Here is a 12939-nt window from a genome sequence, read left to right as displayed (position 1 = left end):
CGGCCCTAATCTACCTCACACACACACACACACACACACACACACACACACACACACACACACACACACACACACACACACACACACACACACACACACACACTCCCCCCAGATTTAAAGCGGTTAGGAAAATTAAGGCCGAGCTGTTAGCTCATCATAAGGATTATTATTATTATTATTATTATTATTATTATTATTATTATTATTATTATTATTATTGGTTCGGATCAGCTTGACATTAAGATCCATGCAGGATTTTTTCCCCTCGTCTTGTTTAATAAAAACAGAGGAAAGTGTTGGTGGGTTAACGGAACAGCAGGAGCAGTTTGATGAAACATTAAATTAAAAACGGAGGATCTGCGTGGAGCTATTAGAAAAAAGCGCTTTTCCGCCTGGCTTCGTCTTTTTTTTTAGCGGACTCCCCTTCAATTTACCGCTAATTTAAAACGTTATCCAGTTAAGACAACTCTGGGATTTACAGCATGAAGACAGGAAACGCTCTGCGAACGAAACCAGGCCCACACTTTGAACTCAAACGGTTTGGTTGAGAATAGCAACATAACATCCATTACTGCAGAAATATAAAACATTTAAAACGAGGTTAACATTAAAAATGCAGAAGTTTAACTGATCGGCTTCAGCAACAAAACTCTGAAAAATCTGTTACAGAAGAAGAGAAATAACGGTCTATACCTGCGGATGGAAAATCCTTCCCGCTTTTACTGATGAGGCCATTAGAAAATACGGTGGGATGCTGAAGCAGTTGGTTATTTGTGCTGACATCCTGCTAAAAAAGAGCGCAAATAGGAACTGGCTTTAAAGTAGCAAAAAAAAAATCATCCTCAATTTGCTTTAAAATAAAAATAAATCATAAACAGACAGATGAGAGCCTGCCAACACAAAATGAGTGAGAAAGAAAAATCAAAACTCAAACAATTTCAAGTATCCAAATTTCAAAAAATTTATTCATTTTTCAAACTGCATATTGAAAAAAAATATATATACTCAGCTGAAATTGTAACTGTTATAAGGATGGTATTAGTTCCGGTAATATATACATGGAGTGGTTGGCTTCTGCGTACAGGCCACAATTCTTTTAAAAAATACAACTACGGGAATGGATTTGGAAATAAAAACTTAAAATGTCACAGTAAATATACAGAAACTGTACAAATCAATTAGAAAATAAAGAGCACAAGCGTCATATCCCTAACAGATGAGAAGTGGGAGACGGAAATATAAATTAACAACCTATGACAGGAAAAAGTGTCATGTTCTTGTAAAAGAAAATTGAAAGAAAAAAAAAGTTTAGTAATATTGACCTTTAAAAGAAAAAAAAATAACAGTATTACCTGCTTATGTCCCCTTTCTTTCCAATGTTTGCAGTAATTAAGGAGCATATAATCCCAGTTCTGCCATTTTCACCTTTTAATATTTTCTGCAGAACTGGCGTTGCTTTATATAAAAATTGCAACCTCTTGCAGTTTAACAATTTCATCTGATTGTAATGTTTCTTTGATAAATACTGTACAAAAGGTGATTGCAATAATAAAACATTTGATTGCGACTCCCACTTTCTAGATTTCCAAACTTCACCGGCGGTGAAGGGGGTCTCCTACCGTTCCTCTAGAGCTTCCTTATTAAATGAAAGAGAGAAAAAAAAGAGTGGTTTCCTTTTTCTTGGAGACTTCTATACAACTTTTTCCACCCCGAAATTTTTCTGTACAAAAATAGTCCAACGTTAAGTAGTCCAGAGTTTCTCTTATAAAAGTTCGGGTTGTTTTTTCTTCTTCTTCTTCTCTTACTGGGTTCCGAGTCTCTTACATGTGAGTTAATGGCAGCGTGCCGTTGATCGTCGTCCCGGGCACGGTGCTCTGGTAGTGCCCGGACATGTGTAACCTGCTCTGGGCGCTCTGGTCGCTCACCTCGGCCCCCGGCAGGTACATGCTGATCATGTCCCTCAGGTCGCCGCTTTGGCAGCCCGGGGCGGCCCGGTGGGACGAAGAGGTGACGACGGGCGGGCTGGAGCTGCTGGACTCGGACTTGACCACCGAGGAGGGCCCCATGGAGCCCAGCGCGGTCATCCCCGGCGTGCTCTGCTGGGAGTAGGACATGGAGTAGGTCGGGGAGCCGTTCATGTAGCTCTGGGAGCTCGTCATGGAGTTGTACTGCAGGGCGCTCATGTCGTAGCGGTGCATGGACTGCATCTGGCCCGGATTGTGCGCGTTCAGCCCCGGGTGCTGGTAGCTCAGCTGATCCTGCATCATCCCGTAGCCGCCGTTGGTCCAGCCGTTCATGTGCGCCCCGTAGCTGTCCATCCGCTGGTTCACCCCACCGCCCAGTCCGGCCCCCACTCCCACGCCGACCCCAGTCCCCATCCCGTTTCCTCCAGGGGCCAGCAGCCCGCCGGGCAGGGTGTACTTGTCCTTCTTCATGAGGGTCTTGGTTTTCCGCCGGGGCCGGTATTTGTAATCCGGATGCTCCTTCATGTGCAGGGCCCTCAGCCGCTTGGCTTCGTCGATGAACGGTCTCTTCTCGCTCTCCGACAGAAGTTTCCACTCGGCGCCCAGCCTCTTGCTGATTTCGGAGTTGTGCATTTTGGGGTTTTCTTGCGCCATCTTCCTCCTCTGGCCCCGGGACCACACCATGAACGCGTTCATGGGTCTCTTGACCCGCTCCGGGCTGTTTTTCTGGTTCGGGCCGTTCCCCGGGGTGTTGGTGTTGCCCGTGCCCCCCGTGTTGGTCTGGGGAGCTGGGGGCTTCAGTTCAGTCTCCATCATGTTATACATGAGGAACAGCTTTCAGTTTGGAGCTTCCGAGCCGAAAAGAGGAAGGGGACAAACTCCAGCAGCCGGAGGCAGACGGAGGCAGGAGAGGGAAAAAGTTACCTGTCGATCTTCTCTGCAACTTTTCTCTGGACAAAAACAAGCATCAAGTCGCGTCTCCACACACTCTCCCTTCTCTCTCCCTTTCCCCACCGAGTGAGTGTGTGTCACAGAGTCAGCGTGTGAGTGTGTGTGACAAGAGAGGCTTTTCCCAAAAAGGTCCCCGCGATGTTGTGTCCACAAAAACTTCTCCCGCTTGGTGGAAAAAGCATCAACAATCTGCACTTTTTCGCTGCTCTGTCCGCCTGAGCCTTGACAACTCCAGATAGTTTTTGGACAAGTTAATAGACAACCATTCATGTGACTGGGCTGTCAGAGAATAAATGGCTTCGACCTGGCCAATCAGAGCGCGCGTTCTCCACGACGCGCCAATGAGAGCCTTAATTAGCATAATGGGCGGGGCCTAAATGCCCCGAAGCGGCAGAGGAAGCGCTCTCACTCTCAGGCTCAACATCCAATATAAAGTACATGTTTACTATTTTACACACTTCTGAAAATACTTTTTATCCGGGGTTATGTATGTATAACATGACTTTTTATATACAAAATAAAACTAATTAAATAATGTCTTAAACTTCCTATTTACTTGGAGTTTAAAAGATATTCAGAGATTGTATGTATGAGACAAAATATCCTCTGATAGATTGTAAAGATTAAACCAAAAGTTATAAATCAATTAATTTGTCAGGATCAATTTGTTTTAGTAGCTCCTGTCACTCCTGTTGTTTCATTTTTTTAAAGGTTTTAATTCCTTTCATTTCCAGGCCTGATAAAACAACAACACTTAAATAAACTTTGTTAGTTAACTCAAAGCGCTGAATGGAAGAAGCCATGGCGGGTTTTAGTGTTGAAAAGAGGAAAGGTAATCCAAGACGCCCCCCTCCCCTCTTCTTCTCCTTCTTCTTCTTTTGTTTAGCCAAGTTGAATGCCAACACAGAAGGCAGACGGGCTCATCTCAGCACAAATAAACGCTTTTTTTGTTTGGGATGTTGTCGCTACATCTGTCCGGACAAAGACCCAACTCCACTTCCACTTCCTCTGGTGCTGCTGCTGGCAGTGTGCAGGGAGGAGAAATAAAATATGAGGAATAATTCAAAATAAAGCGGATTTATTCCAAATCTAATTCCAACAAACATGTTGGTGAGTTTGGACTAAATAAATATATATATAAAAAAATCCAACAGCTGGTTCTGTTGTAATCAGAGCAGTAAGTGGATTCAGAGTAAAAGTTTTCAGAAGCTGGATGCTTCATCCCGCAGAAACACGCCGTGCTGCGTGACACAAGCGCCGCCTAGTGGACGAAACTGAAACTGCAAACAACTGCTGCTCCTCAGATCAGTTCAGCACAAATAAAATACGTAAAAAATGTTCATCCAGAAGCGAAACTTTTTTTATTCTACCAGCAGCAGCAAACCAAAGCTAAATCAATCACACATGATTTCATGTAAACACGAGCATCCAGATTAAATCATAAAAGCACAGAGATCAAGACATATTATTTTTGTTTTAGTCATTTGATAATAAATGGAGGGCAGACCCCCCTCCCCGCTCTCATTATGCCGGCCTCGGCCACCTTACATAAGATTCACCTTGTGCTTAATAGGCAGCGAGGGGCGACACATGCAGCTCGGTCCATTATGATGCAAGGTTGAAATGGGCCGCTCGGCTGCTATCTGCATCTGAGTGTGTTCCCCGCTACCTCTAATCTGCTTATGATAATAAAGGAACAGCGGGGCCCTGCTGCTGTCTGAAAGCAAGGCCCCCAGCCAACCGCGGGAATGGCCCCTGCATCCACAATCATCCCGAATTAAAGCCGCTGCTTGACAAAAACCGGGGGAAACTAGCGGGGCGGCTCCCTGCGACCCCCCGCCACACCATCCAGGACGGATCCTGCAAAAATATACAACAAGCGGCGCGACACCAAAAACACGGTTTGATGGAGGCACAAGAGCAGGAGAGAGTAAAAACACACTGGAGCTGAAATCTAATTCAAGTTGCGAAGGACCCCGGTTAAGTTTTTAACTTGTTGCGCCAAAAATTGTGCAAGTTTACCAGACCAAATATAAATACACACATGCCAAAAATACAGAGAAACATTAATAATAGCAAAATGAAACGATAATGGATTTGTTAATAACGAAAGAGTCAAAGAAGATGCAGATAAAATGATAATGTATTTGCAGCCACTAGGGGCCGTGCAGAACAAAACGCAGCAGTCCGACTCGATCTGATCAGAAAATTCAAATAAAAACCCACCGTTTGATATTTATTAGAATTTATACTCAGGCTTAACACAATATGCGCTAAAATGAATATAAGTTAAATTTTATACAGATTATAGTTCGACGCAAAAGACGAAAACAAATATTTATTCACACTAATCATTAAAAAACACAGTTAAGCGAAATCCAATCAAATGGGAAAAAAAGTTGCACAAATGAGTCCAGTTCGGTGAAAATGTGAATTATTTAATATTAATCGCTTTTAATAATATTCTGTCGTTAAATTGTCAAATATAAAATATTCCCCATAATGTTTGTTATTTTTCTAAACTGTCCAAAGCGAAAAACATCTGAGAGTCAAGTTCATAAAGCCATGCGGTGTCATTCCACAACACTGCATGCTTAACACACACACACGCTCTCACACACACACACCAGCTGAAACACACACTTACATGCACACGGACACGCAGAGCCTCTCGCTCGGGGCTTCTCCTCTCCATCGCAGTTCAACTTACTGCCACTTCGGGACTTGTCTTCCTCTCCTCTTGATTGGCACAAATTAAACAACTCGCAGTTTCGCTCAACTTCCCCGGAAATCTTCAGCCGTCGCCGCGGCCCAAATGAGTCCGGCGGCAGCAGCTCCAGGTCCGGCTGCGTCCCGCCCCGCATGTCGCCTCCCCTCCGTAGCCCCCGGGAGTCCGCGCGGTTCGGATCCGACCGCCGGGGTGCCTTCGCGGGGCGTGCGGAGCCGCGCAGCCCCGCTCTCTGTCTGGAGCTCCGCTTGTCTTCTCTCCGCGAGTCTCTGCAACAAGAAAAGCCGTTTATGGCGACACACAATGTGAAAAGGGGGCCGATTTAAAAAGGAGAAGAATGCAAGCAAGAACAACAAAAGTCAGTTATAGCAAAGTCTGTGCCTCTCCTATCTTCCACCCCCTAGCTTAGCCCACATAATGAGCAGGAAAAAGCTTTATATTTTGTTCACTGGGTATTCACAGATAATTTGAAGCCATTGTTTCTGCCACAGATGGTTCTTTTTAATACAATAACGGTGCTCTTTGTGAATAGCGAGCCCACAATAAAAATCTAAAGCGTCCTCCTGAATAACCATTTTGTTCTCTCTTGTATAGGCCGAACAAAAGCGCCAGTGAGGTAATGGCCTGCCTTATTGAAAGCCTCAGAATGGGGATTTGATAAAGATTTTTTTTCGCTCCTTTTTTTCTTTTTGCAAAGTAAACGGCGATGTCAAAGAGAAAGTGACACGGGATGAAAAGGGGGAACAAGCTAGAAAAGGTGCCTGCTGCTGCAAGTTTCACATATTATTATTATTATTATTAATATTATTATTTACTTTTTTGTGTTTTGTGCAAAAACTATTTGAGATGGAGTTTAACAATAAAGGGGGGGGGGGGGCTGGGCAGGGGCCCGGGGCTTTAATCCAGAATACATTAAAGGTCTGCTCTGGATTAAAACAGACAGAGTGATGCAGGGTTTGATGCATGGAGATGAGTCTGACTGGAGCAACCTGCTGAGGCCCGGATGCGCACCTGCACGGCGCATCCTGCGGCCTCCGGTTTGATGCGACCCGTAATTAACTGCAGGCTGATCAATAAAGCATTTAACGGATGTACAATGCGCGCGCAGGCGGATGATCCCGAGCCAAACATATTGGATGTCTGTGATCGTTACAAGGTGAGGACACGCTGTCTGTCACAGGATGGAGGCTGGAGGGCAGCAGGTGAAGGGATGAGGAGAGATGAATAGCAGGAAGAGGAGGATGAGGAGGAGGAAGGGGGGATGAAGGCCCAAATAATGGAGGAAGGAAAAGATGAGCAGAGGAGAGAGAAATCCTTTTTAAAACCAGAACATCAGCCCTGCTCCAAAGAAAACCACCCAACAACACATCTACATATATTTACCTGTCAGGTGAGCAGATTTAAGATCTAATAGTAATAAATAAAAATTACATCCAAATGTGTAAAAAGTGACAGAATTCCTTCAAAGAATCACAATTTCTGTTAAACCCATTTTCATATTGGGTTGCATCAATTTATTTAATGTTCCCAAAACCCATTAAAAAAAACTTAAAATATTAATAAATAGCTGCTTCTGTATTCAATATCCTACAACTAACTACTGAACATGTTTATGTTTTAATGTTATTTGGCATCAGACAGATTAAAATTGTTTAGATTTGATCATAAAATAAGATTTAAGCAGCTGAGGGCCACATAAAGGCACCAGCGGGCCGGGTTTGGCCCCCGGGCCTCCAGTTTGACACATGATAAAAGTTTTCATCTCCTACAGTGATGGAGAAATGTTTTTTTTTTTTTTTATAACTTAATCATCTTTCACCGAAGTCCCTTCAGTTTCTTCTAAGCAGGTTTTTAATTAATGACATTTAGAACTGGAAACTCAATATTCTTTATTTACTCTCCAAAATATTCATCATGCAAGCTGCACTTTTCAAAAAGCAGAATTAAATATTTTTAAACTCTTCCATTTTCAAAATAAAAAAGTGAAATGACCGCTGCCTACACGGGTTCCACCAAACCGCCACACAGTCAGCACTGCTGGGCTTTATTTGGAGGAATGAGATCCACCTTCAAGCATCCAGGGTCAAAGTTCATATGAGGGAGTGCATGGCAGCAGAAACCAGACAGCAGCTTGGAGTTAAATAAAAACTGAACCAAAGGAAGAAAACAAAACCCAGATGAGAGAGAGAAGATCAGCGCTCTGAGTGAAAAACTCAGATTTATCTGATCAATCTGAACCAGCAGCAGGATTTTAATTCTGACCTGAGGAGGGAGAACAGGATCGCATGTTTCAAAAACTGCAAAACGGAGAGAAAGGCCCGCTGCACCATGGGAGCTTTTAGAAAGGCCACAACCATCACTGAATGCTAATGCCTGTTACACACACACACACTAAATATTCACATGTGATTTTGCACGTTCACACAAATGCATATTACACATGCATGCTAACACCTCCATATGCATGAGAGCCGACACATTTTCAGCGTCTGTTTGTGTTTTTTCTGCAGCGCTGCCTGATGGAGGAGCCACAGTGGGCTTTTCTCCCTTTGTGTGTCTGCAAAAGCATAGCGTGCGCGCGCGTGTGTGTGTGTGTGTCAATGTGTGTGCGGCACACACATTGACACAGTACTCAGTGAAAAGGGAGGCCCTGGCTGAAGGAAACACGGCTAGCCAACTGTCAATCATGGCGCACGCACAAACATGACCACACACACAGAAAGCCGCCCATTCATTAGCGCTGATGTTCTGGTCCTTGAGAAGAGATCGTTATGCAGTTAGAGCTGCGTTCGGTCCAGCTGAGGCGCTCGGCATCACCAAACGTCTGCATGAGGTCAGACTCTCTGTCAGCACACCTGGTGTTGCTAAATTCATCTTTCCTGTCTTCAACTCTACTATCAGAAGTACATTGGGGGCATCAGTTATTGTCACAATACATTCCAAGTAATAATGTTTAAAATCCTCCAAAACTATCCACAGGTTTAAATCAAAACGCAATTAGCTGTACTGATGGCCTAGTCAAAGTAAAAACCAAATTTTTGTCCACATTTGAAGACTTTTGATGAGCTTGAACTATTTTGCAGAACAACAATGATTCCAAGAGACTAAAGTCCCAGGAAGAAAACTCCTCCAGGCGTTTATCTTTAGTTGCATTGATTACAGCAGCAGCGTCTTCACAGGTCTGAGTAGAAAATCCTCCAGCTGATCCAGAACGCTGCTGCTGGAGTTCTGACTAAAACCAAGAGGTCAGAGCACATCACCCAGTTCTACAGCGAGAGAATAAACTTTAAGATACTGTTAGTTTATAAATCACTGAAGGCTTGGCACCATAATACGTTACAGACCTGTCATCGTCATGGCAACCCTCCAGAACATTTGGGAGTTCTGGTTCTGCATCCAGAACCAAACATGGAGAAGCAGCATTCAGCATCCACAAATCTGGAACAAACTTCCAGAAAACTACAAAACAGCCGAAACACTGAGTTCCTTTAAATCTAAGCTAAAAACTGTTAGAGCTGCTCTGAACCATAATAAGTAGAAAATTGGTCATATTTGATGAGTAATGTTGATTTTAACGACGGCACTCGATGTTTGTTACTGGTTTCTCATCTGGTGACGGCATGTTGTGTTTGTGAGTTTTTATTTTCGTGTTTTTCGGATGTAAAGAACTTTGAACTGCCTTGTTGCTGAAATGTGCAAAACAAACTTTAAATTTTTCAGTTTTGGCTCCAGGGAGAAAAAGTTTGGACTCCACTGATTTAGAGTCTGGTGTGAAATCATCATCATCAGCAGAGCTTAACTTCATTTATGCAAAAACGAATGAAAGCAAACCTTCCCACAAAGCAAAGACGTCTGTCGGACAGATATTTAAACTCTTGGCACCAGAGAAATAAAACATTTTTAAAACTGCTCATTTTAAAACATGAAGCTAAATTTGATGTTTCTCCAAAACCAGATCTCTGATGTGTGACAGCTGATGAGCAAAATGACATATTTATTGAAACACAACAGACAGAAAAGTGTGAAAACCACCAGCTGTTCATCTGAAAGAACGGAGGCAGAAACTGCTCCTCGGTTTGAACTGAACGGTGCAGTCAGACAGTGAAGACCTGTGAAAACCCAACACTCCTCTGTGCCTGACCCATTCCACCAGATGATGCAACACAGCTTTCAACTTTCTATGTGGACAGAAAACTTTTCTGAAAAGGGGAGAAAAAAGCCTTTAAAATGCAAGTGTGGACATAAATTTTCATATCTGAGCGGCTCTTTTCAGGCGGCCTGCCTTCTGGCTGCTGTCAGAAAGGTGCAGGACACAGAGCGCAAAGTTGAGGATTAAAGCTCTGAAGATACCAAAGTGCTGACCACCAGCAGAGAGCATCCGGCTGGTCAGTCCAGCAGTTGTTTGCCCAGGCGGCGGCGGGAAGATACACAGACCCAGCTGCCAGATATTTGCTGAACAACACACTTTGTTGGCATCTCATTATAAAGCACAAACAGCTTGAGCAGATCTGGAGGGAACTCTGGGGGTCGCCATGTTTTCAGGCCAACTCTTCCTGATATGCTCTATCAGTCCAAACTGTTACTCCAGGTAACTGCAGGTTCTGTAAGTAATTATTCACATTTAAACTGATTCTAATGTAAAAACCCGACAAAAACAAGCAACATTTTCAATTCAAAACCCCATTTTGAACCTAACTTATTGAACAGATGGACATATGAGCTCAACAAAAAATATTCGTGTTAAATCTGTTGTTTAATTTTCAATTTTATTTGCAATTGATTTTAATTGGAGGAGATGGATTTGTTCACAGCTGTTTTAATAAACATGGAAAAGTTACTGCAGCTTTAACAGTCAGGAAAGTAGAAGATGCACATGATCCATATTTTATGACACTATAAAACAAACATCACTCTGTTTTTAACATGCAGAAATCAAATCATATGTTTTACATATTTAGTTAAATGTAACTTTGTTGTGAACCATTAAATTTTCAGGATTAGATTTAAGATTAGACACAGAATTACACGTCCTTAGATTACCTTGATGCTGCCGTCTGTGTCAGTTTTAGTCTTCATGCTTTATAAATGGTTCCTAACTTGAACAATTTAAAGTTGAACAGATGGTTTTTAACTCCTGACATATTGAATATTTAAATAATTCATCATTACATGGATGGGAATATTTATGACAACATATCAGACATGCATCCACTTAATGAAGGTTATTTAAAAGCACAGCCAGTTTATGTGATGGACAGTTAATAACGATCAAGTCATAGAAGAGTTTGTGGATTTGTTATTGATTGCCTTCACATATTGTCTGTCAGGATGACGAGGAAACGGAGATCAGATTAGATGAATAAGGAAATCTCTCTGAGGAGAAATGAAGTCAGATTATCAGTCGGCTCAAAGAGAAACTCATCATCTGAGCAGTCAGTTACAGAGGCGACATGAAGCAACGCAGTTTAATCTGTTTTACAGGCATCTGTGATGAAGCAACAGGAAACAAACGGGATCAGTTTCGCATCACGTCTGTGAAACAGGCAGGAGTTGATCACACTCTGGCGCAGCACGTCTGTCAGAATCACAACGTGAAACTGGAGTTTTCTACTCTGGAGTTTAACCTCAGAGTGTTTCATCAGCCTGGCGGGTCACCAGGTTTTACCTGCCCCCCGCCAGGCTGAGCGTTTATTGTTTATTTATTGTTCGTTTAATTTAAATTGAGGTTTTTATACAGCAGTAACAGTGACAGGATAGCTTCACGGTTGATGTTTTGAACTGTGAACTGAACTGCAACTTTTACAGGAATCAACACCAGAAGCTCACAGACAGCAGATGGATGGACGGCACCTTGAACCTTCACAGCTGTTTTATACGACACTTTGTGGGAATATTTGTTTTTGGCAATTTGGGGAAACTTTAAACGCTGCAAAAACAAAATTTTACAAAGTATTTTTGTTTAGTTTCAAGCACAAATACCTCAGTAAAACGTGAATTGTGCAAGTTACTTTTCACCAACACCGGAGTGTTTGTTTTGAGCCAATAATTCAATATGATAAAAAAGTATTAGTTCTCCTGGCAGATTTTTGCACTTATACCAAATAAATATTTTCTGTGTTATAAAATAAAGAGAAGTGAAACTAGTACTTTTTATAAATGTTCAAGAATTATTGACTTAACCCCCTGTATCCAGGTGTCAAACTCGAGGCCTGGGGGCCAAATCTGGCTCGCCGTAGCTTTTTATGTGGCCCTGTAGACTGCAAATTTTCTCAAAATTGGCCAAAACATTTAAGTGACTTGTTAAGTTATAGTCTGATACTGCGTGTAATAAAAAGTCACATTTAACATCACACATTAGAACAAATATTGTAAAAATTCCTTGCAAACATATCTAACTGGCACAGAAAAAATACTAAAGCAATCACAAAATGCTGGAGGAACAGCTATTTATTGATATTTTAAAAGTTTAGTTGGTTTTGTCGATATATTCTGGCACAACCGGCCCTTTAAGAACATTCAGATTTTTTAAATGACCCAAAATGAAACTTAGTTTTGTCTTAATTCAAGTCTATTAAGATATTTGCACTTGGAAACTAAACCCAAAGTACTTGGTAAGATTTTGTGATTTATTATTTTTTAAGTCATTCTCAAGTTGCGCATATTTTATATTTGATCTGAAAATGTAACTATCCATTTCTAAGCCTCTCTTGCACACATGCGTTGCTTCGTCCCAATAAGCAAACACACTCCTCTGCACACACAGATACACACGCAGCTACATTACACATGTACACATATAGGATATGTCACACTTCCTCCATCATACACTCATCTCTCTGCAGCCGCTGCTGGTTTTGTTTACAAGCCCATTTGAATGAGAATGGATCCCTCTCGGATGTTTCTAGAAAGCGGTCTAATCCACGGCGGCTGCCGCCAAGCCCCGGCCCTTTGTTTGGGATTACTGCAGCTTAGCGCTAGCTAACAATGAAGAGATGAGCAGCTCACCTCATCACCGTTAATGAAGTGTGGAGAGTCATTTAGCCGCTAGCTAGCTGCTACCGAGCCGTGATGATACCTTCACACACCCCTGCACACCAACACACACACTCTCACAAACACATGGACAGATCTACTTATACACACCTGTTTTCATTTGACTCTGAGGATATGGACTACATGTAACTATAAATATTCTGGTTGCCACAGAAACAAGCATGAACTAAATTCACTAAGTAGCTTCGAAGTTGGAAAAAGTGCATTAATGTATGAAATTAATAAGTGTAGCTACCAGGTCCA

The 12939-nt window shown here is 42.3% G+C and overlaps 1 protein-coding gene and 1 long non-coding RNA gene across 3 annotated transcripts in view; both read right to left on the bottom strand.

The window, feature by feature from the left end:
• LOC106946026 (uncharacterized) overlaps positions 1 to 6166 on the bottom strand; it is a 52603-nt gene extending 46437 nt beyond the window's left edge. Inside the window, exon 1 of one of the 2 annotated variants that reach the window (XR_001424672.1) lies at positions 5563 to 6166. This is a non-coding gene — a long non-coding RNA (uncharacterized LOC106946026). The remainder of the gene's footprint in view (positions 1 to 5562) is intronic. The other variant, XR_001424673.1, reaches the window with a different exon arrangement.
• On the bottom strand, positions 946 to 3409 carry sox2 (SRY-box transcription factor 2). Its single transcript, XM_015030090.1, has one exon. The coding sequence runs from the start codon at positions 2787 to 2789 to the stop codon at positions 1821 to 1823; it is 969 nt and encodes a 322-aa protein (XP_014885576.1). The 5' UTR covers positions 2790 to 3409; the 3' UTR covers positions 946 to 1820.
• Positions 6167 to 12939: the final 6773 nt, after the last annotated feature.

Source organism: Poecilia latipinna, unplaced genomic scaffold (assembly GCF_001443285.1).
Source record: "Poecilia latipinna isolate Pla-1442-1.1 unplaced genomic scaffold, P_latipinna-1.0 Scaffold173, whole genome shotgun sequence".
NCBI lineage: Eukaryota > Metazoa > Chordata > Actinopteri > Cyprinodontiformes > Poeciliidae > Poecilia > Poecilia latipinna.
Note: the sequence above shows the minus strand (reverse complement) of the source record. Positions and strands in the feature narration are given on the sequence as shown.

What these genes read in the sequence shown, in the direction of transcription:
- sox2 (XM_015030090.1), bottom strand. Translation starts at nt 2,789, where the DNA reads ATGTATAACATGATGGAGACTGAACTGAAGCCCCCAGCTCCCCAGACC.